The 23,909-nt window shown below is 39.1% G+C and overlaps 6 protein-coding genes across 12 annotated transcripts; 2 read left to right on the top strand and 4 right to left on the bottom strand.

Annotated features, from left to right (window-relative positions):
* Nucleotides 1–342: 342 nt before the first annotated feature.
* On the top strand, nucleotides 343–3,540 carry LOC148173614 (hexokinase-2-like). Of its 3 annotated transcripts, none has more exons than XM_088038420.1 (9): nucleotides 400–501; nucleotides 558–638; nucleotides 1,388–1,550; nucleotides 1,597–1,952; nucleotides 2,421–2,520; nucleotides 2,570–2,762; nucleotides 2,808–3,016; nucleotides 3,061–3,287; nucleotides 3,333–3,540. In XM_088038420.1, exons 2-9 carry the CDS (start codon nucleotides 612–614, stop codon nucleotides 3,426–3,428), a joined length of 1,371 nt encoding a protein of 456 aa, XP_087894546.1. In that variant the 5' UTR covers nucleotides 400–501; nucleotides 558–611; the 3' UTR covers nucleotides 3,429–3,540. The 3 variants fall into 3 exon arrangements, with proteins under 3 accessions (XP_087894544.1, XP_087894546.1, XP_087894547.1); XM_088038421.1 differs by having other exon boundaries at nucleotides 483–501; nucleotides 580–638; XM_088038418.1 differs by having other exon boundaries at nucleotides 343–638.
* A 509-nt stretch (nucleotides 3,541–4,049) lies between these two features.
* Nucleotides 4,050–11,865, top strand: LOC148173613 (hexokinase-2-like). 5 transcript variants are annotated; one of them, XM_088038413.1, is made up of 7 exons: nucleotides 4,050–4,225; nucleotides 9,411–9,573; nucleotides 9,769–10,124; nucleotides 10,210–10,309; nucleotides 10,696–10,888; nucleotides 10,938–11,370; nucleotides 11,419–11,865. In XM_088038413.1, exons 1-7 carry the CDS (start codon nucleotides 4,127–4,129, stop codon nucleotides 11,494–11,496), a joined length of 1,422 nt encoding a protein of 473 aa, XP_087894539.1. In that variant the 5' UTR covers nucleotides 4,050–4,126; the 3' UTR covers nucleotides 11,497–11,865. The 5 variants fall into 5 exon arrangements, with proteins under 5 accessions (XP_087894539.1, XP_087894538.1, XP_087894540.1 ...); XM_088038412.1 differs by lacking the exon at nucleotides 10,210–10,309 and adding an exon at nucleotides 10,415–10,514 and having other exon boundaries at nucleotides 4,051–4,225; XM_088038414.1 differs by lacking the exons at nucleotides 4,050–4,225; nucleotides 10,210–10,309 and adding exons at nucleotides 6,065–6,202; nucleotides 10,415–10,514.
* Nucleotides 11,857–13,261, bottom strand: LOC148173612 (putative methyltransferase-like protein 25). The gene has a single exon (XM_088038417.1). The coding sequence runs from the start codon at nucleotides 13,259–13,261 to the stop codon at nucleotides 11,876–11,878; it is 1,386 nt and encodes a 461-aa protein (XP_087894543.1). The 3' UTR covers nucleotides 11,857–11,875.
* Nucleotide 13,262: 1 nt separating this feature from the next.
* On the bottom strand, nucleotides 13,263–13,729 carry LOC148173611 (uncharacterized). Its single transcript, XM_088039900.1, has 2 exons — nucleotides 13,711–13,729; nucleotides 13,263–13,663 (listed from the first exon to the last, which is right to left on the bottom strand). Exons 1-2 carry the CDS (start codon nucleotides 13,727–13,729, stop codon nucleotides 13,263–13,265), a joined length of 420 nt encoding a protein of 139 aa, XP_087896026.1.
* A 324-nt stretch (nucleotides 13,730–14,053) lies between these two features.
* On the bottom strand, nucleotides 14,054–20,541 carry asp (microtubule assembly factor abnormal spindle). The gene is made up of 6 exons (XM_088039029.1): nucleotides 20,353–20,541; nucleotides 20,124–20,300; nucleotides 19,865–20,068; nucleotides 14,939–19,813; nucleotides 14,698–14,887; nucleotides 14,054–14,651 (listed from the first exon to the last, which is right to left on the bottom strand). The coding sequence occupies exons 1-6, from the start codon at nucleotides 20,362–20,364 to the stop codon at nucleotides 14,101–14,103; spliced, it is 6,009 nt and encodes a 2,002-aa protein (XP_087895155.1). The 5' UTR covers nucleotides 20,365–20,541; the 3' UTR covers nucleotides 14,054–14,100.
* A 199-nt stretch (nucleotides 20,542–20,740) lies between these two features.
* Nucleotides 20,741–23,866, bottom strand: Kap-alpha1 (karyopherin alpha1). The gene is made up of 8 exons (XM_088039440.1): nucleotides 23,647–23,866; nucleotides 23,201–23,377; nucleotides 22,935–23,153; nucleotides 22,765–22,890; nucleotides 22,622–22,716; nucleotides 22,122–22,338; nucleotides 21,514–22,069; nucleotides 20,741–21,460 (listed from the first exon to the last, which is right to left on the bottom strand). The coding sequence occupies exons 2-8, from the start codon at nucleotides 23,375–23,377 to the stop codon at nucleotides 21,270–21,272; spliced, it is 1,581 nt and encodes a 526-aa protein (XP_087895566.1). The 5' UTR covers nucleotides 23,647–23,866; the 3' UTR covers nucleotides 20,741–21,269.
* Between the last annotated feature and the right edge of the window lie 43 nt (nucleotides 23,867–23,909).

Below are 23,909 nucleotides of genomic sequence, written 5' to 3'. Positions count from 1 at the left end.
TTAATCTTTTGAATTACAGTTAAAAAAAATCTCACGTTTTTGTTCTTGGAAACAGCAATAAACTTTTACAATAAGAATTAACTAAATATAATAATTATCACAAAATGCTAACAATTGCAACTTTACTGCAGCGTTACTGTTTTAATATCTTTATGGCTTTAGCATTCAGTTTAACAATTCTCATCAGGTGCTAATAAATATATTCCGAGCAAACACGTTATGTAAGCAAATAGCTAAGCAGCATCGCAGTATTAAATAAAGAGTACCCAAAGCTGCGCGCCTTATAACCCGATCTAATCACGATTAAACCATAGTATACAGTATAGCTCTGTAGTAAACCACGTTTATGGTTTCACTTTGGGTGTAATGAATGACTTCGCATCACCAGAAAATCCGCGTTCGTTATTTTAAGAACGAAATTTATTTTTGACACAAGTAAGATCGACTTTGCGTTAAACGGTCGCATCGAAGATAGTGAAGGAGACAATAAATTTGAGAAAGGTGAACATTATACGACCCCTAAACTATAAATACTGATAAAGATATTAATTTTTGAGATTATTTCATGTTTTATCAAAGAACTACTACGCGCTTCGTTCATAGTTTGACCAATGGCAGCGGAAAACGTTGATCCAGCGGTAAGTTTTGTCTTTGCCTTTTAAGTTCTGATGTTATTTTTATTTGAAGTACAACCACGTTACATCATTGAATTTTATGGACGTCTCGTGGTTGTGTTATTCGTTAAATAAACTTTTCCTCTCGTTCATTTAGCTCTAATAAAATTTTACTGTGTTGTCCGAGGTTTGTCTTAATTTCGTGTTTCCAGACATGATGAAATGTCCTTATGTAACCTTGTTGATAGACGGTATTTCAGGTAAAAATAAATATTTATGTACGCGACATTGCTTAATTAACTAGTTTGTTACGACGGGAATAAGTCTCATTTTTTTAACTAATTAACTCTTGAAATTATCGTCGAGTAAACACCTGAAACCCTTCATCTCCACAATTACAACCAAACAAGTGCTACGAAAATATTTACCATCACTCTTGGCAGCTGTATCTAATAACAGTATTATGAATTTTCCCAAAAATTAGCTTGTAAAGCGCTTTTGGTTACAAGTTCAATTAACTTCAGAGCTTTCAGCTCTTGACATCCCAAGCTCAGGTAGATTTTGATTAGATTAGATCCAATCTCAATTATAATGATTGACAAAATACAGAAACAAGTGCTGTCAAGGATTATCCGTGATGGATTTATCGAGATATTTATTTGACCATTTATCAGAATAGAGAGGGTAACTCACACATTACAAATTGCGTCAAATGTTAAACGACTTCTTGCATAACATAATGACGTTCGACTTTTTTGTCCTGATAATTTTAGATTCGAGATGGTTGCAAAGAACTCGTTTTGGATGAATCCCAGCTCCAGGAGCTCTCACGAAAGTTCTTAGAGAATGTCCACAAAGGGCTGAAGAAAGAAACGCATCCTAGTTCAATCGTCAAATGCTTCGTGACATACGTCCAAGACTTGCCAAATGGCTCAGGTACTTGACCTCTTTTGATCGACTCCCAAACTGACTATTTTCACAGAAAAAGGGAAATTCCTGGCTTTGGACCTTGGAGGAACCAATTTCCGCGTGTTATTGATTGAACTCAGTAAAGACCACTTCGAAATGAGATCCAAAATCTTTGCTATTCCTCAGCATATTATGCTAGGTTCTGGAGAGCAGCTCTTCGACCACATTGCTGACTGTCTAGCTCAGTTCATGAAACAAGAACAAGTTATGTGTGAGACTTTACCTCTCGGTTTCACTTTTAGTTTTCCTTTGACTCAGAAAGGGTTGACGAAGGGGTATTTAGAGAGGTGGACTAAAGGTTTTAACTGCTCAAACTGTGTAGGAAACGACATCGTACAGTTGCTCAAAGATGCCATAGCGAGACGAGGGGTGAGTTCCCATTTTGTCACTACTCTTGTAATAATTCTTGACATCTTGGATAGCCCCGTTTGGCGTTATAGTTGGTGAGTCGAACGTCGCGTGGTCCAGCTTTGCATGATTAAAAATAAACCGAAGCTTGCGTCAATTTTGCGTTTGTACGAGCGATGACATCGTCCAAACATAATGAATTAACACTGATTGAGACCTCAACTATATCGCCACCAAATAATTGTTGGTGCTTGAAGAGTTAATAACATTTTAACACGCTTAACACCTAATTTAAGTTATTATAAACATAAATAATGTCATCATCATTAGCGTCGGGAAAATTAACTTAATCTTGGCTGAAATTAAATTATAGCACGAGTATAAATGATATAACAATCCGTTGTTTGTTTACATATTACTTGTCGTCGATAAACAACATTCTTTCTGAAAATAATGGGGATTTTAAGTCAAACAAATCAATATTTCTAGGACGTAAAAATTAAAGTATGTGCCATCCTGAACGACACAACAGGAACTCTGATGTCGTGCGCTTGGAAAAATCCGTACTGCAGAATCGGACTCATTGTTGGTACGTTAACACTTTTGCCATCCTTTGGTGTTATCTTCGGCGTTTTTAGGCACCGGCAGCAACGCCTGTTATGTCGAGAAACAGAAAAACGCTGAGCTGTTTGACGACGTCAATAAAGGCTCCGATAATGTCCTAATAAACTTAGAATGGGGCGCCTTTGGTGATGACGGCGCCCTCGATTTTATAAGAACTGAATATGACCGTGACGTCGATGTCAATTCGGTAAACCCCGGAAGACAACTGTAAGTAATAATTGCCTTTACTTTTGGGACTAACAGCACTCGCAGGCACGAAAAAATGATTTCCGGGATGTACATGGGAGAGATAACTCGTCTAGCTTTGGAAAAGTTGACGAAGAAAGGACTTCTTTTCGGTGGTAAAGGCTCAGACAGTCTGTTCACCCGTGGGAAATTCTACACCAAGTACGTCTCAGAAATCGAGGCCCAGCCCCCGGGAACCATCACAAGTTGCAAAGATATCCTAGTCGACGAATTAGGTAAAAACTTACAAAATTTGCCTCTGTCTTTTACCATTCTTTAGATCTTTCCCATGCCACTGATCAAGACTGCATCAACGTCCGATACGTCTGCGAATGCGTCTCCAAAAGAGCTGCAGATTTAGTCTCCAGTGGAATTGCCACACTTTTGAATAAGATCAATGAGGCACGCGTCACTGTGGCTATTGATGGATCTGTCTATAGATATCATCCACATTTCCATGACCTTATGATGAAGAGAATTTCCACGATGGTGAATCCGGGGATTAGTGTACGTGATTAAATGTTCCGATTGAGGTTTATTGGTCATTTTCAGTTTGATTTAATGCTGTCTGAAGATGGGAGTGGACGAGGAGCCGCTTTGGTTGCTGCAGTAGCTTCCAGGATCGAACAGGAACAGAGTGGAAGTTAAACGAAAGAAGGAAATCTTAGGGAAATGTTTATTTATTATTCAAATGTTCCTGTTAGTAGATAAACTGTGAAGCTATTTTTACAAGATGTGCAATAAAGAAATATTTATAATCCCCAGAAGTTTTAGACAAATTATCGTATTTTCTTCAGTGGGTCCAGGTATCTTCGCAACAGATGTCGGTGCCGTCGCAAACTCCTATCTCACGTGACTGTTTTAAATTAACAACTTAAAAAACGCTTTAAAACTACTTAAATCGAAATTGTATTCTTAAAACCGTATTAAAAATTATCGCACAACACCTCGTGACACACTTTTCCTGCATTTTTTGGCGCGACAATGATAGATAATATCAATATTGCAAAATCTATATCTAGACTTCGAAAACATGTTTTTTCACCTTAATCGCTTCCAGATAATTATTTCCTCCGCGAACTCTATAATTTTTCTAGAAAATAGTCTTTACTCAAGAATGTCCTTACAAGAAGGTAACCAGTTCTTCCATGTCTGTAGGCTGTAGGTTTCAAGGTATTTGACTGCAAGTTTGATCGTCTATTCATGATCATTATCAATGACAATGAGTGGAGGGGCATCGTAGGACTTTAATTTATTAACTATAGAAACCTCATACGCATTTCTTTAGTGCTTCAGTTGATTGTAGGTCTTAACAGTAATAAGTTGCTTTTAACGACCAAGTGAAAATGAGGCAGAAGCAAATATTTGAATGTGTTAATGAATTGGGAAGAGTGGAACTGGACCACGTTGATGTGAACAACGCGGAATTTGAAATTACCAACGAGGTTTGTTTTTTCTTTACTTCATGTTGGTTGTTGCGTAATTTTAATTAGACCGCGAGAGACAATTTGCGTCAAGATAACTTATCGTTTAGTCATACCCTCAAACAATACACAATTAAGTTTACTAATATTAAGTCACCACGTTTCATTTTTTTGTGGAAGAATTTTGCAGAGTAATCGCCAATTACCGGCGACTGAAATTACACAAACGTGACTGTGAAAAAAATTGTAATTTTTGACGGAGCTGTTCGACGTGATTTGGGCATCGTAGCCGCATCATATGACGCTAAAAATAATTGTCTAATTTAACCCATTTAACATCTAGATTGGTTCGTTATTTCGATTAAAACAAGCGATCACCAGTTATAGCTCCATGATTTGTCATCAAAATTCTAGCAAGCGTCGCTTTTGTTGATTTTAATTTCTTTCTTGTCACAAATTTAAAAAATTACTTAAAATTTTGGAAAAAATGAAAAAAGTCGAGCATCCTAGCACGAAAAGAACTTGCATGTGCAGACCCCTTCCGATCCCCAGAACTAATCCTGCGAATCCAACAGTATGTATAAATTCTTCCTTATCTCTTGTAATTCCGACTGTCTGGGCAAATATTGTGTAATTAACCCGAATTAACTCCGGGCGGAAATCTATGACCTCAAGTTCACGAGTAATCCTTCGTTTTATGTGTCAATGTTGCACTTTTGTAATTTCCTGATTCCGGGACGTTCTAGAGTATTTCTGCAGACTTCTTGTTGACCTTCGCGGATGTTGTCATTCGAGCAGGTATTTGTTTTAGATGAATAGTGAGATTAAAATTTCCACACTTTCCTGTGAAAGCACAGATAACAATAAATGTAGAAAAACACGATAAAGAGAAAATCTTTTTACAGAAAGGGCAGGAATTGCCCAATCGTTGAACGGTTCAATTCCTAGTGAAAAGATTTGTATCTTTTATTCTGTAACTGGCGATGACGTCACTCGTTATCTTCAAAATACAAAAACTTGGACTCAGACAATACTAAACAATGTTTTACGCAGGGAAAGTTCGCTTCATGGTCGAGTCGCAACAGGTTGCAATACAGTCCAAAAAAATTCAACAAGATTTAAATCAGGTTGTCTGACTGACAATTGCAAAAAAATACTGGTTTTACATAGATTAATGAAAGCATCACGAATGATAAATTATAATAAATAATGACCCGAAAAGCAGTATTGTTTAGAAATTTATATATCCTATCTTTATTAATGCATCTAAAAATACTTATTGATCTGGTCTATAGTGATGCATTAATATGACATTGAGAAGCTAAATTTACACTCTTCGCTGACCCAGAAGCCTTTTTAAAAAACCTCTTCAAGAAATTAATGGTCTGATCAATAACCACGTCCTTGGTAATTACAGGGTATTTACATCACATGTAACATGCCTTTATATTGCAGTAGAGACTAGTTATGATAATTGTTATCAAAAGCTGCTTTCACTTCACCGTAATTTTATCATTGACCTTCCTTCCGTCGCTGCGTCGAGTGCCAGTGGCATTTTTATGTTAATTACGACAATTTAGGAACAGCGAGGACTCGTTTCTTGCAAGTTCCTAACAAAACAATGACTAGTAGTTTTTCCATCGACAATCATTTCAATTTTGAAATTTAAACAATGATGCTAATCCTGTTTGTAAAGGAAGTGGAAAAATTCCCTTGATTCCTGAGTGTCCTCCCCCTATCGATCTCGCTTTTCAAGGGCAGACGAGCCCCCAGACCCGCGTCGTTGCGTTCTAGAATGCGCACCCTTCACTTTCCCGTGACGTCAGCTGGAAATCAATGATAGGGGGTGTGGTGGGAACGCTCCTCCTGAAGGTGACCTCAAATCGCCCTTCCTTCAACAAAACAGACATTCGCGTACGTAACCTCACGTGAGTTTGACCAAGTGGGATGAAAATGGTGCAGGCACCTTTCGAAAATAGCGAATATGTGGCGCCGGCTGTAAGTAAACATTTTGTTACTTCCTGTATGGTTTCTAAAGCAAATCATAGAGTTTCTAGTCACTAAGCGCCTATTAATATTAATGACTGAGGAAATTATACAGGTTTTGGTAGAGGGGGAAGAAATAAAATTTACTGAGTAATGAGGATAATTGCGCGGACCCATGGAGGGCCTCTTATGAATCCTCATTTCTGATTTTTTTTTTCAAAGTTGCGGCGCCTGTTATGTCTAATTTATGTTACAATAGGTTGTGACTTTTTATGCAATTAGTTAACACCTTTAATTCACCTTGAACTAATCCAACAATACCGCGAAGCTTATTCTTTGAACTTGCTGACGTCGTACTCTTTACGTTGCGCATGTTAAAAGACACACCTACAAAGTCAACCTTTTTAAACCGGCGAGGAACGTGACGCAACATTCCTTCTTTTTGCATCAGTGCCGGGGCAGAGGCCAAAGGGCCCATTTTTTATTTCTGACATCAAAATGTTCATTCATCGACGAGGTTCGACCTTTATTTATCATCCAATGATTGTTCAGAATGAAGTCTGATTTTATAACTACCTTTGAACGGAATGGGTAATATCCGACTAGTACTTCAGAATAATGAGATTTAATGCTGAAATAAAAAGATAAAAAAAACGATAAATGTTGTTGCGAACCACGAAAATGGGAGAATCTTTTCACTAATTGTTTTCTAAATTCCGCAATTCGTTACTATTATTATATATCCGAAGGCTTAAATATTATAGATTATTGTGTCAAATAATAAATCTTCTGATAGCATTCCTAGAAATTGATAAGAAATTAAATGTTTATTTCAGGTGAAAAATAATTTCATTAAGAAAATGGGGCTAAAATAACTCAAGTGGTTTTTGTGAAGTTTAATTAATTGAAAAAACAAACATGTTTATCAATGAAACAATAAGCAAAAAAATGAGATGCTTTCGAGACTTTTCCGCTGATGCTTATCCATTTAAAAACGATAAAGATCGATGAATTTATCTAATCAATCATAAAAAATGGTCTTTGTCCAACTTATAAAGATTAAATTTAAAATAATACAATAAAGTTCTTGGAAAATTTGTGTCCTCTTCAAACTGAAGAACACTGTTTGTTACATTTTCACAGGTTCACTCAACCCCGTCAGTCAACTCTTCCTAAATTTATCTAAAGAAATAATCAACAGATCTTAATCAATTAACAATTTTCCTATAATATCAGTACAGATAATCGACATTTATTGTTTATAAATTATTTTCATTATTGATTGCAGTCCACATTTGTAGTTTATTATCGTTAGTCTTGTTGTGAAGTCCTGTTAATATCACTGATCCAGAATGGGAGATTGTTGTTCCAAAGTTCCCGTTTTTGTCTCAGAGGAGGTGAGCAAACACATCCTAGTCAATTTTCCTTTTGGAATATTTGATGATTCAAACAAACAACTCTGTTGTGGTTAGATAATGAATGGTGGTAACCACTGATTATAGAAGAAGAAAAATAATAATTAAGTACACGTGGTGGCTTGCAAAAAAAAGCTCTCACGACAATTTTATAGTATTTTTGCATGTTTCTAACAAAATACTTGTTTTGCTTTATTATAGTTATCATTTATAGCTGTCATTACAAATTTATTGTAGGAATTAGTGCAGAATGGAAAATATTACTTATTGTTAAGACAGAATGACATCTATAACTTGACAATGGAATGGGCTTAGATTAGGCTTATAAAAGAGACATTAAATTAGGGTAATATGCCATTAAATTATAAGATAAGTGCTATTGAACTTAATTACAAACTAATCAAAATTATAATAGCTAAAAAATCAAGACTTCGAACTAGAATTAGATGAACTGGCGCAAAATTTGAACTAGTATGTCTTTATCTTTTAGATACCACCGCTGATACATTTATTGACTCTTGATTTCTTTTCTTCAAATTCCACTTTTGTAAACATTTTACCCAACATGTGGTTGGGGAACTACCTCAGCCCCTCCCTTGGCCCGCTGCGCTTTCTTTCACAACAGCACGACATGCAGATTGCACAGGATTATCCAATTTTACCCGAAGGGAATTCCTTCTCGTGCGTGACGCTTCGCATGCAGCCAACCTCGCCACACCACACCCCTGAAATCGACCAATGAAACGCTCTTAACGTGGAGGCTCGCTCAAGGTACAAATGGTTCAAGCGGTGTGGGAGAGGAACAGTTGCCCGCTTCAGGCTTCATATACTCGTATTTGTTCGGGTCGGGTTCAGAAGGCGCGAACGCGACAAGTCAACCACGTTATCAGTTTTAGTCCGCTATTGATTACAATTTGGTGTGTTCATTTTTTTAATCTGAGAAAAGTTAGAGACGACCATGGGCTATAAGAGGAATATGCAACCGCACGCATTGGTATGTTGCAATTTTTTTTCCTTGTGGTGTAATGTTTGATCTTTACGCTGGTTGGACGAAAGCGAGGGTGTGTAACACGAGGACCAACCGCTTTCACGTAGAGGTTCATTCAAGCACATGGGTTTTTTGAGTGGGCGCCAGTTTTAAATATGCGGTAGAAATTGTCATTGAAAGGTCGCGGAAATTAGCGTTTCCGGTATGTTTGGAGTTTTATTGAATTGATGTAGTGTTGGATGTTACAAAAATTCTGGTACTTTCCGGTTTTCTAGAATAATTAGAAAAGAGGTGGCGATAAGAAGCCATTGACAAGATTATCATTGTCTGATACGGCTGACGTTGTTTTGGTGCCGGGAATTACTTTTTGTCTTTTAAACATGAAAGTTATCAGATATGGTTGAATTGCGAAATCGTTTTATCATAAATCCCAACTCCCACTCAAAAAGTACCACAAAATGTGAGCAACATTTCATGGAAGTTTTAATGAAATCATTATTTATGTAAATAAGAGGAACCTTGTAGCTGCAGAGTGGTGCAGTGTGAAGAATTTTTTTATTCCCTCAGAGTTAAAAATACGTATCGTCTACATAAAAAAAGGATAAATTAGTCAAATAATGGATTTCCGTTTAACCGCTAATGGTTTGAAGGCGTCATTAGTACATCAAGGCCATATTTACTTTACTGTTTGCGTGCTTATCCATTCTAATTCTCTTCCATTATCCCGTTAACTTTTCACAGTTTATAGGGTTGAAATCTCACTGGGTTCTTTGTGTTATTCTGAAAACCAGTCATTGAAAAAATGTTTTTGTTGCAGATCCGCGAAAAATGCAAAGAGCTATGCTTGAGCAACGCTCAACTGGAAAAATACAAGGAAAAGCTGCTGAACGACATCAAAAAAGGACTAGGCAAAAAGACACATCCTTCGTCCATAGTCAAGTGCTTCATTACCTACGTGCAAGATCTTCCTGACGGCTCAGGTAAACCAACAACTTAATTCTTCGGTAAAAGAAAGTATCGTGAAGGACTCTTTTGGCACCTTTTGCAACACCTCCGGGAGAATTTCATGACCGCCATATTAATATGCAAGACATCGACCTTTCGCAACACAATTAGCATATCAATCTGATCGAGTTTTTGCACATTCCATTCATCTCCGTTTTTTTCTTTTTTAGAAGTGGGAAAATTCCTGGCTCTGGATCTCGGCGGTACAAATTTCCGCGTGTTGCTCATCGAGTTGAACAAAAACCATTTCGAAATGAGATCGAAAATTTTCGCCATTCCTCAGCACATTATGTTGGGTTCCGGGGAGCAACTTTTCGACCACATCGCTGATTGTCTGGCCAAGTTTATGAAGGAGGAAAAAATTATGAATGAAGTTTTGCCGTTGGGTTTCACTTTCAGTTTTCCTCTGATGCAGAAAGGTTTAACTAAAGGGATTTTGGAACGTTGGACTAAAGGGTTTAACTGTTCCGGCGTCATCGGTAACGACGTCGTGCAGTTGCTCAAAGATGCCATAACGAGACGAGGGGTGAGTTAACAGACGATACCACCTTGAAAATACTGCATGCATCACGTCATTGTTCCAACATTCAACCCTCACAATATAATTCCAGGATATATCACTTTCCGTAATGGCGATTCTAAATGATTCAACAGGGACATTGATGTCCTGTGCTTGGAAAAATCAGTATTGTCGAATTGGTATTATTATTGGTGAGTCTGTTGGTTCAAGTGGTTGTTGCGGTGCATGCAAAATTTTTATGTGGAAATCCCAGTTCATTTCTTTGCCTTCATCCTCATGCATGTATTCCTTTATAGGATGTTAAGATTGACGTATGTGCTGTTCTGAACGATACCACTGGAACTCTCATGTCATGTGCATGGAAAAACAGACATTGCAAGATTGGTTTGATCATTGGTAGGTTTCGCGCTTTGTTAACTGCATCACGCTTTGACCATTTGTCACATTGGCTCGATTTCCTTAATCGATCCACTGTGATTCGGGGGCGGTAAAATAGGGAAAACTGCATCCTCCGAATGGTTGAACTAGCCGCTCTTAGCGAAGTAGCTTTTTCGTTCAACACTCTCGGTCTTCACAGGTACTGGCACCAACGCCTGCTACGTAGAAAAGCGCGAAGAAGCCGAGAACATGGACGAGGCAGACCGCGGATCGGGTAAAGTCCTGATCAACACAGAATGGGGTGCTTTCGGTGACGATGGTTCCCTCGACTTCCTCCGCGTCGAGTACGACAATATCATCGATGAAAACACAGTGAATCCCGGCAGACAACTGTAAGTACCAAAAGTACCACCAACAACCCAGCTAACTCCCATTTAACAGTCACGAAAAAATGATCTCTGGGATGTACATGGGAGAGCTGGTCCGTTTGATCCTCGAGCGTTTCACCAGCGAAGGTTTACTCTTCGGAGGCAAAGGTTCCGACGCTCTTTCAACTCGTGACAGATTCTACACGAAGTACGTCTCTGAAATTGAAACCGACGCCCCGGGCACGTTCAATAATTGTAAAGAAATTCTTGAAGAATTAGGTCTTAAACACGCCACTGAACAAGACTGCATTAATGTAAGATATGTGTGTGAGTGCGTATCGAGACGAGCGGCTCATTTAGCGTCGGCCGGCATCGCGACGCTGTTGAACAAAATCAATGAACCTAGAGTTACTGTTGGGATTGATGGGTCGTTGTACAGGTACCACCCTCATTTCCATAATCTGATGATGGAGAAAATATCAGAGTTGGTTAATCCAGGAATAGTGGTATGTATAATTGAGTCTTTACGATTCCAGACTGATTTTTGGTTGCAGTTCGATTTGATGTTGTCTGAAGATGGTAGCGGACGTGGCGCCGCCCTGGTAGCCGCAGTAGCGTCCCGAAAACGGTGAAGCTAACTTTAGACTAGTTTTGTACATATTAGCCATCTCATGTCATGTGCAGCCGGCACGGATCAGAAAAATGTCTACTAATTTTATTTTTGTTAAATTTTACCAAACTATTTATTTGTTGCATCTCTGTTAATTGTTTTCTACTAAATTCTATGTGTCATATTTTGTGCAAATGCATTTATGAACGAAATCGTATTTTTTATACGCGGTGGTTTATGTAAGATTCATAGCGATCAATTTTCTGCTTTAATTTTATAAAGGCGCTTTTAGTGAAGAACTGATAGAAGCAAACCATCACTCGGTACTTAAGTCTGCAGAACCTTTTTCAAATGGGTTTAGTTGTATCAAGAAAAAAAGATATTCAAATTACAGTCTTGTTTTATTGAAAAAGTACATCTTTCATAGCCACAATTCCATAACATCGGGGAGAGACAACAGGGTCAAAAAATTGCACCAAAAACGAATTCTCAAATCCCTGTTCCTTCAAAAACAGCAGTCGATCAAGCAGAATCAAACTCTCGACAACCGGCGATAATTTACAACGCAATAAGTAAAAAACATTCAGTTCTAACAAACGCGACTGATACGATGAAATTAAATCTTGGATTTGGTCATCGGTAATATCGACAGATACATCGAGACGCTTTAATGCTGCTCTTACGTAATCGATAAAATTATCAGGAGTTTTTCTAAATTTACCCACATGTTTCGTGGGATTTTGTACACAATTTTTTTCCAAAATCAATTGTAAAAGGGCCCGATAAAAAATCGTAATATTGGGAAGTTCTTTGGCGTCTAAAATTCGATCAACTGATTGATTTGCAATCATGCGAGCACTCCGACCAATGACTAGTTTTCTTTCATTTAAAAATCTACTCAGAGGGAAGTTAAATCCATCCTCTGAATCGCATCGTTCGGTTATTAAATGATAACAACACCCCACATTACAAATTGATCTAACACTGTCGTTTCCTGCGAAAATTTTTAAAGAATTCGGGGACAAATCCCCGCAAGTATGTAACCCGACCAGACCCAACCGCAGTGGAAATGTTTCCTTGAAAATGTCCCCAACGAGCCTCTCCAAATCGAAATCCTGATCAACGAACGCGGTAACTTGGCGGTACAAATCAACGTGCGTGCTTCCAATTGTGTTAGTTTTCTTCGGATACGATTTGTGGGGCGCATTGGGTATGGTATTCCAAACTTTTGATAGCTTGTTTGCTCTTTTGATGGCCCCACAAGTGTTTATATTAGAGGCGTCGACTCCTAACACCGCAATTTTATGGTGAAGCGCAAGCATGGAGCTTAGATAACCTTTTCCGTCGCCGATATCGACCACATGGGAAGTTCTTGCCAATTTTGAGATGGAAGCTGCAACAGCACTTAAGACTTCGACCTCATGAGATTTTTTAGAAGTCATGAAGACCTGTAGCTTGAATTTATCAACGGGGTCGCAACCAAACGAGTGCAACAGGTCTAAAAACGAATCAATTGTTAAGCAAATATCTGTGTTTTTCAATGTCAAGTTGAAACTGTTTTGAACAAAGGATCCCAAATGAGGGACATGTTGAAAATCATTGGAAAAAATTAAGTCCATTGTTTTTTTCAGTCCAATTTCACTGATTTCTTGTTGAATTTCAGTGGGGACGAACCGTTCATACCCCGAATCCGTGTAAAAATCAACCATATGACAGTTGGCAAACCCCAAAAGTGGCTCCAAAAATTTGAGCAGTTTTTCAATATGCAGCTGAATTGTAAGAGACATGTTAAAAAGACAGTGGATCAGGCTCTGGAAAACTGGGGTGTATTTTCAAAACGGCGCATAGTTTTTTAAATTTCGCTCTGATTTGATTGAGGAGTCCTAAAATGTCAGTTTCCAAGTCATTTTCATTGGGAAAATCCACCAGAAGTTGTTTTAGTGTCGCAAGTTCTTTAACAATTTTATCGTCACCTGAGACCTTTTGGAGATAACTGTCGGTGACTCCTATGTAGTATCCTATTTCTGTGCCGAATTCGGCGCCCCTGTGGTAACCCAGGTGGTAGGCTTCTAAGTTTTCTTCTTTTTTACCTTGCTCATAACCTTCTTTGAAACTTTCTTCAAACACTCGGTTTTCGCTTAAAAAAATGTCGTCAAAGACGTCGTTAATCTCACGGCCACTTGTCTGTGCTAGAAAACATTAAAAGTCTTGGAAAGAAGCAAGTTGTTAAACTAACCTATATTTTCGTCTTGCATGTCATTCAAGATTGTCACAAGATTTAGCAAGTACTGTCAATGGAACGCTGGAAAACTCACTTATGGAACACTTCTAACTTTAAATACCTCCAAGAAGATATACAAATAGTTCTAGGTTTCGTAGAAATACCTCCGTTAAATTTGACAATTTGTCAAACGAATGTCAAACATTTCCACCAATGGAAGCAGAGCATGAATTAACCCGAGTAACTACGAAAACGAACGATTTGTAGACAAACAGCTATTTTTGTCACAACTATCTAAAATGCAGTTTTTGCGGACTAATCGTTGCTATTTAGGGACGACGCGTACTTTTTTTAATATAAATATGAACTTTATTTTTTTTGAATCAATTTACAATATTTGTTTCATTAATTAGAACTATTTAGAACAGATAAAAGGCAATCCAGGGCGTGGACTGAATTTTCGAAAATCCGAGGCTTCTTTTTAAGATCCAAACCCCAATCGGGGGCGTCACACGGTATAGGCAAAGTCTTGCTGCTTGTAGCGAAAAGTGACACATAGTTTAGTTGTACTTTTGCGGTCATCCGTTTCTTTCTGTGAACCATCTGTTCTATTTGAGCCATCTTCTCCTTGAATTTGTGTGTACTTAAAATAATTTTTTTGTACTCTGGTTGGGCTAAAAAGAAATACAACAAAGTACACAGAGAGGGAAACATAAGGCTCTCCTTATCACAGCAATGTAACATCACAGTTATGACACTTTCTAGATACTCAGTAATCCATGTATAGCCCCGAGTTGCTTCAAATCGATAAATATTTAGCAAAATCAAAGTTGCAACGCTGGAAAGTTGCATTTCCAGCATCGACCTGTTGGTGTTGCAAATGGTTTCGTACAAATACGGTGGTAGCACAGGTGCCAACTTTCGGAGTGTCCCTGAGCACCGTCGTGTGATAAATTCTGAAAAAACATAATGACGACACTTTATATTTAGTGGATGCTTTACCTAAATCGCGAAAAGTGCTCAACATGTCTGCAAGTGAAATCCTCTTGCCCAGTTGCATCACGGCTTTCTTACAACGAACTCGCATCGTGTTTTCCGGTACAGCAGTTTCGTTGGCAAGTTTTAATTTTTTGTAGATTTCAAAGAGTTTTGGTGTTTGAGAACCACGCACTTTGTAGCTCCTCCAAACACTCTGAAATTAGAAAAAGCGTCTTTTTATTGTTCCAAATCTGTCATTTCTTACCTGAATTAGAGTTGCGGCTTTGGTTTGGGTCCTTAACAGTTTTCTCGCAGCGACAGCTTCTGGCTTCAAGAAATCAGCGAATTTCTGCCGGACCAAAAATCCTCTCACGTGTCGTTGCACCTCCGTAATCGCCACACAGTCTTCTTTTCGTTGTTCTTCCTTCTTTATCGCAACTATTTCTCTGTAGCGCCGCTGAATAGCAATCGCAGCTCCTTTCAACCGTTGGTACTTGTCAACTTCGGCTCTCATTGCCAGTTTCGCTCTCCACTTCCTTTGAACGTAAATAACAGTCTTCCTTAAAGTCTCATATTCCTGTCTTTCGGTTCTTGCTAATAAATTTGACCTGAATCGTCTTTGAACCACCAAAGTTGCTTCTTTCAAAGCCTCAAATTTCGTGGTTTCTGTCTTCATTAACAGGGTCGCTCTCCATCGCCTTTGTATGCAGATTATTGCCTTTCTTAACTTCTCGAACTGTTGATGTTCAACTTTAGCAATCATGGTCGCTCTTAACCGCCTCTGAATAACCAAAACTGCACTCTTTACTGCTAGATATTTCTTCACCTCAACACGCATGGCAAGTTTAGCCCTCCAACGCCTTTGCACACAAATCGTTGCTGTTTTCAATGCTTCAAACTTCTGAGATTCAATTTTTGCAGCTACATTCGCTCTGAAACGCCTCTGAATCGTAATCGTGGCCACTTTTAAAGCTTGGAATTTCTTTGTTTCGGCTTTCATGGCGAGTTTGGCCCTCCAACGCCTTTGCACACAAATAGTTGCTTTTTTCAATGCCTCAAAATTAGTCTTTTCGGTCTTCATTAACAGCGTCGCTCTCCAACGCATTTGAATGCAAATCGTTGCTGTTCTTAACTTCTCAAACTTCTTATGTTCATCTTTAGCGATCATAGTAGCTCTGAATCGCCTCTGAATAACCAAAACTGCACTCTTTACTGCTAGATATCTCTTCACCTCAACACGCATGGCAAGTTTAGCCCTCCAACGCCTTTGCACACAAATCGTTGCTGTTTTCAATGCTTCAAACTTCTGAGATTCAATTTTTGCAGCTACATTCGCTCTGAAACGCCTCTGAATCGTAATCGTGGCCACTTTTAAAGCTTGGAATTTCTTTGTTTCGGCTTTCATGGCGAGTTTGGCCCTCCAACGCCTTTGCACACAAATAGTTGCTTTTTTCAATGTCTCAAAATTAGTCCTTTCGGTCTTCATTAACAGCGTCGCTCTCCAACGCCTTTGAATGCAAATCGTTGCTGTTCTTAACTTCTCAAACTTCTTATGTTCATCTTTAGCGATCATAGTACCTCTGAATCGCCTCTGAATGACCAAAACTGCACTTTTAACAGCTTGGAATTTCACCATTTCGACACGCATGGCAAGTGTAGCCCTCCAACGCCTTTGCACACAAATGGTTGCTGTTTTCAATACTTCAAACTTATGAGATTCAATTTTCGCAGCTACATTCGCTCTGAAGCGCCTCTGAATCGTAATCGTCGCCACTTTTAAAGCTTGGAACTTGTTCATTTCGTCTCTCATTGCAAGTTTAGCTCTCCATTGTCGTTGAACGAAGATGGTTGTTCTCCTCAAAGTCTCAAACTTCTGGGATTCTGATTTCGCAGCAAGAGTTGCTCTAAACCGCCTTTGAATCACAACGGTGGCAGTTTTTAAAATCTCGTATGCCTTCATTTCCTTTTGCATTGTAAGTTTCGCCCTCCAGCGTCTTTGAACAACGATGGTGGTTTGTTTCAACTTTTGATAATCGGCGTGTGCCACTCTTGCAGCCACAGTTTCTCTGAAGCGGCGTTGAATTACAATTGTAGCCGTCCGAAGAACTGTGTACTCTTTCACAGCAGCTCGCATCTCTAATTTAGCCCTCCATTGACGTTGAATAAAAATGACAGCGCTCTTTAGCCGAAGAAAACTCTCAAATTGAAGCTCCGCTCTTCTGGTTTCTCTGTATCGTCTCTGGATCAACGTTACAGCTTTCTTCATATTCTCGTAGTTTTTCTTTTCCTTTCTCATAGCTAAAGTAGCCTTCCATTTCCTTTGAATTAAAATAACTGTAGATTTTAATCGTTGGTAATCATTGGAGGTAGCTCTAGCCGCGAGCTTTGCTCTGAATCGCCTTTGAATACAAATGGCCGCATTTTTCAAACTCTGAAACTCCCTCATCTGCTTCTTTACCGTTAAAATCGCCCTCCAACGCCTCTGCACAAAGATAACTGTTTCTTTTAACTTGTTATAGCTCGTCCGCGTGTTCTTCATCTCCAAGTTTGCACGAAACCGTTTTTGAATTAAAATCGTACTACTTTTCAACACCTGGAATCTAAACATGTCGTCTCTCATTACCAAAGTAGCCCTCCACTTTCTTTGTAGAAAGATGACACTGCTTCGAAGCTCGTGGTACCTAAGACATTGCTTCTTCATTTCGAAATTTGCTCGGAATCTTCGCTGGATCATGATGGTGGTGGCTTTAAGAATTTGGAATTGTTGAGCTTCCTTTTTCGCTCTCCACGTGCGTTGTATTAAGATCGCGGAATCTCTCAATGCTGTGTACTTCATTTCTTCGATTTTCTTCAATTCGTTCGCTCTGAATCGTCGTTGGATTACAACAGCAGCGTGTTTTAAGGCTTCAAATCGATTTCTTTCTTCTAGCATGAGTTTCTTGGTGAGGTAGCGTTCTTCGACGAATCGCACGCAGGATTTTAGCTTTTGGTACCGTCTCTTTGCTATAAACATTCTGAAGTAACTCTGAATCTTGGTAGCTGCAGCGTCCTTTCTTCTAACTTCGAGTTGTTTGGCGTAAACTTGTGATTTTCTGTACCATCGTTGGATTTTGATAGCAGCCTCGGTCTTTCTCAGCGCGATGAGTCTCAGTTCTTCGCGTTTTCGGAGAATGTGTTGACTGCGCCACCACCTTGAAATAATGCTCGCGGATTTCACCATTAGCGGTGTTTCCATTTTGTGGATAAGCTGCCATAGAAATGCCAGCGTTTTTTCTTTATGACCGTTGACGATATCTGTGGGGGTTATTTCGGACATGATTTCGAGCCCTGACGCTTTCATGGCCTCGAAGGCTACCGTAACATTGTGGACTTTTTGTAACCGGGAAATCGCCGGGACTCTAAGTTGCTTACTCAAGTTGGGAAGGAGTAGTATGACCTCCATGACTCGAGTTAATCGCACGCCATCCCGTAAATCCGCCCCTAGGAAGTTGACAGAGTAGTCGAATTCGTCTAGGTACACCTGTTTGTGCTCTACAATGTAATTGTGGTGCTTGAGATACTTCGTGATGTCTCCCATTGATGTTATAATGTCTCTAGAAAAACGGGTTAACGCTTGACCACTTTCTTTAACCTCAGAGTTCTTCCGGAATAAGCAAGGATCATGTTTGATCAGTTTATTGGTCTTTGCCCGATCTAATAAATACACCAACGCGAGAAACTTCTTTAATATAAATTTTTTGATGGTGTCACTGTAACGTGGGTGGTGTACAGATTTGAATTTTTTCAAGAGGAGAGGGTTTCGTATCAACCACTCTTTTAAGAACGTAGTCAACCCTATGACATCTGAGTTAGATCGTAGCGGAATATTCATTCCAAAGATTGTCTCCAACCCCAATCGCAACCATAGAGGGTTGTAACTTAGAATAATCGTCATAACTTCAGTTTGAAGAGCTAAATCTAGATGAACGTCTCGGTCTTTTCTGATGGCCAATCTGTCGCTTTCTATAGCGGCATTAACTTTGGACAAAACTGCCTGGATCTCGGGGGTTTTGTAGAAAATTTTGAACGTCTTCCTCAGGGCATTCAGCCGCGAGCAGGATAACCCAACAGGAGTGATATCGATGGATTTTTTTAGACAGTCCCGCCAAAGTTTTGCAACATCGATTTGTTGTTCGGTGGATTCCAAATCTGCAGGTGGTGCCAACACCATATTGAGCCACTTTTTAAAGTTGTCTTCGTGTTGTTCGAGGCGTAACGCAAACTCAGGATCTATGATCGAAATTTGATATTTTCTCCATTCAGTGATATAAGGTACACCAAGATTGGGACGTTTGGGTGAAATCATACAAGTGTCTTCGCTTTTACGTTTCACAGGTGTTGGTTTGAAGTCCGACAGTCTTAGTTCTTTGCCGATGGGAATTGGACGGCGCTTGGGTTCATTTGTTGCCCAAAGGTTTGCTTCGATTGTGTCTTTCACCGACGATCCGCAAAGACTATCCAAGCGTACTCTTTTGCTAAAACTTGGAGGTGTTACGGCTTCATTTATCCCTCGATCTGAGTCATCAATGTTATAAGTATGGAAGCTAAGATCTTTAGTGAAGGTTTCCGAGCTTAGATTAGGTTTGACGTAAGTTTCCGAGCTCAAGTTTTTAACATACGTCTGACCGCTGATGTTCGGAGACTTTTTCAAAAAGCTGTGTTCTGGGAAAAGACAGAATCTTGCTCCAGTGAGAGACGATGTAGAATTAAGTGATTTCTCATCGGTGGAACAATGTTCAGGTTTAAACGAGTTTAGAGGGGTACTCTTTGGCGCCAAAACGAAAGAGTCTGATTTGAGTTTACCTTCAAATGACAGACCCGGGCCGGGGGAGTTTTCTAAACTATCTTCAAAGACCGGTTCTAATACCGGCACGTTGTTAGGTACGACGTAAGTCTCTCGACGACTAGATAAGGGTACATCAAACAGCAGCTCTGGAACTATATTTTCTTTGCCACGGGACCCTCGGCTGTGGGTTGGTGCCACAATGACTATGTTGGGTACTTTTTTTGGAGACTTTCTCCTTTTATTTACAGGTGAGATGGTTTTCTTGGCGACCACCCGTGGTAAACCTTTTTTTGGTGGGGAAGCTTTTCGCTTTTTCTAGAATTATTGGCGTTTTTACTTTTGTGTCGCAGTTTTTTGTAGACATACCTTTTTTGGTAATATTGATTTTAGAGCAAGAGGAACTTCTCGTGGAGGACCACCGTAACTGAACCGAAGTGTCTGGCGCCAACTGCCAGCCTCCTGAGGGGTCCACGTCAACTCCAGCAAGACTTCTTCATTTGACTGAATGTGCTTTTGCGTCCAACTTAAGGAGAGTTGTAGTTCTTCGTCGGATTTTAACTGAACATTCACCTTGAAAAATTAAATCACTCGTTTATGTGAGTTTAAATTTATGTAAGACCATTACCGTCATTCTTTGAGGTGTGGGATTTTTCACGCATATTTGTTCAACGGCTGATTTCCCGACTTGAACATTTTCGAAAAACAGTTTGGGGTTGGCAGTAAATGGGGCCAAAGATAGAATCGCTGCTTTTTCTTCAGTCTGAACCTTCACCTTTTTCTCCGCTTTTTTTGGTGGTGAAAACTATAAAACCATTGTGAACTGGAAATTTTCATGTCCCAATTGTGCAACTTACTTGGAAGAACATGTTTAAATCACAATTAAACGTTTAAAAACTTATACGTCAGAACAGTTTAAAATTTAAATGGATACGACAGAACAGTTTAAAATTTAAATGGATACGACAGAACAGTTTAAAATTTAAATGGTTATCACATTACGATCACATACTCACAACTGTCACTTTTAAAATTCGAGAACCGTTAAACAGAAACAGCCACCCAATCAGCAAAAACTATGGCGCTGCAGTCGCGTTATCTATCTTTGTCTAACACACGTGGCTTCCTGGTTTCTTTGTCTCACAAATCGTAACGGCCGGTGAACGTTCAAAAACCGACGATTTGAAGTGCATTCTTCCAGGATTTTTTGATTTTGCCGATTCGGGAAAAAAATAAAACTCAGTCTTACTTAAATGTTAGTTTGCTTTACAATAAAAACTATAAACAAATATGCTGTTAGGAATATTTATACATGTATGTTTACTTAAAATATGTACACTGAAACAAAACTAAAACTAACGAAACCCGGTTTTGTACAACATAAAACTGCGTGGAAGTTGAGAACCTTACTCGACACGGTAAATTTAATAACACAGAAAAAACGATTACATCACTTCAGACAAGTCAGATCTGTACGCACGTCGGAAATACAAATTCAAATTTTCCACCCCAAGAAGTGGTTAAAAAACAAAAAATGTCATTAAAAGACCCCATTTGTTAGCTGTGAAAGTAAAGAAATACTTAAAGAATTCTTTAGAGCGTACAAATTTGGACGATCAACAAAAACAAAAGCATACATGCATAAAATTCGGTTACACTGTAACACTATCACGTCATTCAAACTAAATATCTTAATATTTAGGTTGGATATCTTGATGGTTATCCTTTGGCTTGATACTCAAAGTATGCTCCTTTTGTAAATAAGCTAGAACTTTTAAAAATTAAATCCACCCATTGGTACAGACTGATCTGAACTGAATTGATATTGTTGTTGTCCGGGATTAACCGACGGAGCTACGGTCGTGTCTTCTTCTTCTGTCCCGAAAAAGTGTTCAATAATGTCGAAGGCCTTTTGATAGATTTCCATATTGACGTGAGATTGCAAGAACTCGATTTTATCCAACCCTGTAAAAATTCGTCTTAGAAAAAACTGGGATTGAAACACGCAATTTTCGTACCATAACACTGCTCGATAAGAACCGCGTAGGGATTAGTACCAGAGTGATTCTTGGCGTCTTGTTCCCCGAGTCTGAGAATATTTTCTAATCCGTTAAGTGCCACTTGTACAATCTTCGCGTCCATCACCGTGAGTAGATCACAAAGAGGTCCGATGCATCCCTGATTTACTAAATATCTAATCTGATCGGGGGTCCCACCGCTGGTGGCGTTCGTTATAGCCCAAGCAGCTTCTTTCCTAGTTTTAAATTCAGCTTTACTCAAAATTTCTATTAGAACCGGAAAAATATTCGCATCTATGACTGCCTGAATCTGTTGTCTATTTCCAGCGGTAATGTTACTTATAGTCCAGCACGCCTCCTTCCGCACGGACTCTTTCGATGAAGACAACAAGTGATGCAGACAGTGCAGAGCTGAGCAGTTTAAAATGACTTGAGTTTGGACATCATCACCGGTCACTATGTTACCGACGGCTCTCAAAGCTGCAGAGATCACGTTGGGTTGTTGATGCATTAGAAGTTCCACTAGTTTTCGACAAACGCCGGCGTCGATTACAGCCTATAATGGAAATGGTCAGGTTTTTCCTAGTTAGTTTCCGGGGTGGAAATACCTGGATTTTCTCGTTGGGTCCATCAGATAGGTAGCTCAAAGCCCAGCACGAGTCGGCGAGGACATCTGGGTCCTGATGGAACAACAAACGGGCAAGGACTGGTAAAGCGGGAGACACTTTCGAGAAGTCTGGGGGCGGATTCTTGCCGCGACAGAGGTTCGAGAGGGCCCAGACAGCGTTTCTGGTCATTGTTAAGCGAGTCGATTTGCTAAGCAATCTAGAAAAACGTAATCTTTGTTACGAAAGTGATTTCTTATATCCTATCATCGTGGCGAAAAAAGTTCAGCCGCGATAAACCAAAGAGCGATTATGAATTTTTGTTAATTACAGATATAACCATATAGAATTGCATACGAATCGATTTGAATTAATTGATAGTGAATAAAGACATTATAATCTCGTTACCAATAATCGTTTGAATTGAATGTAACGTAATCTGCATTTATAGCTCTTTGTTAAACGTAATGCTTTCATAATTATGATATGCAGAATCTACTTACTGGAGAAGTGGAACCAAAATCCCTGAATCCAGAACGTGGTCTCTACATTCAGGTGAATCCCCTGCAATATTACCTAAAGCCCAGACAGCTTGTTCCTAAAAGCGATCTTATAGTGACACCCTTAAAGTGTTTAAAGCTCATACTTGCACATCCTCATACTGGCTACTTAATAGATGAATAAAAATGGGAACAGCTCCAGCTTCTATGACCATCCGCGTCTGTTGAGACGTCCCAGAGGCTACATTAGTCAACGCCCAAGCTGCTTCAAACTACAATAAAAGTGAGACCAAGCCGCAAAAAACAAGAAAATCACCTGAAGACTACAGTTGCTTGCATTCTGTAAAAATTCTACAAAACGTGGAATAATTCCAGTTTGTACAACTTCATCAATTGGTGGATTGGGTTCCTGGCTAAGCAATTTCCTAAATTTCTGTGTGGCATTGATTTGTTGTTCTACATCTGGGCTGTAGAGAGCCTGTACCATTTCTGGGGTAATCACTGGCGATAAGGGTGATAATATGTCGCTTTCCACCTAGAAATGAACGTTGCTACTGAAGAAATGTTCAAAGAGACATTTACCTGTAAGTCATTGTCTTCTGGCAGTAGCTGATTAACGTTAACATTTCGTCGTTTATTAAGCTGTTGCTCTCGTTTCTGTTTTCTTAGTTGTACTCCTTCTTCTTCTCGTCTTCGTCGCAATTCGACACTATCCAAAGCGGCGTTTTTATAGCGGTGTTTATGAGCTGATCCCGACATCTAAATCAAAGAATTGAAAAAATGAGTCTTTGCTGATACTTAAATAAGAAGGTTATTTCATTGATGAGTCAACAAATGCAAAATTATTGATTTTTACCGTGAAAGATATTGATTATGTTAACGCAACACACTTTTCGTCAATCATACATGAGAACGACCTCTAAAACGCAGGAGTGGCCAAAAATTCTTATAACCTAACCAGTCCACGACAAATAGAACATAATGAAGTCAGGTATTGAATAGCTGGGATATGGACGAAATAAAATTACCTTTTACAATGTCAGACAATATCCGTTTCATGCACTGCAGATGTTACAATAACAAATCATTTGATATTTGTCCACCACTCCGAATTTCAGGCACTACAATCAAGAATAAGAGTCAACCGACAAGAAATTGCAACGTGAAAATGAAAATTCTGGCATTCGGAAATCCAGACGTGATTTGCAACACTGCGAAATACGACAGACACTAAAATCCCTATTCACGCGCCACCATTACGTTGCCAAGAAATCACGGGCTCTATTAAAAA

Source organism: Gnatocerus cornutus, chromosome 6, assembly GCF_029298725.1.
Source record: "Gnatocerus cornutus isolate USDA-ARS CGAHR chromosome 6, icGnaCorn1.1, whole genome shotgun sequence".
NCBI lineage: Eukaryota > Metazoa > Arthropoda > Insecta > Coleoptera > Tenebrionidae > Gnatocerus > Gnatocerus cornutus.
Note: the sequence above shows the minus strand (reverse complement) of the source record. Positions and strands in the feature narration are given on the sequence as shown.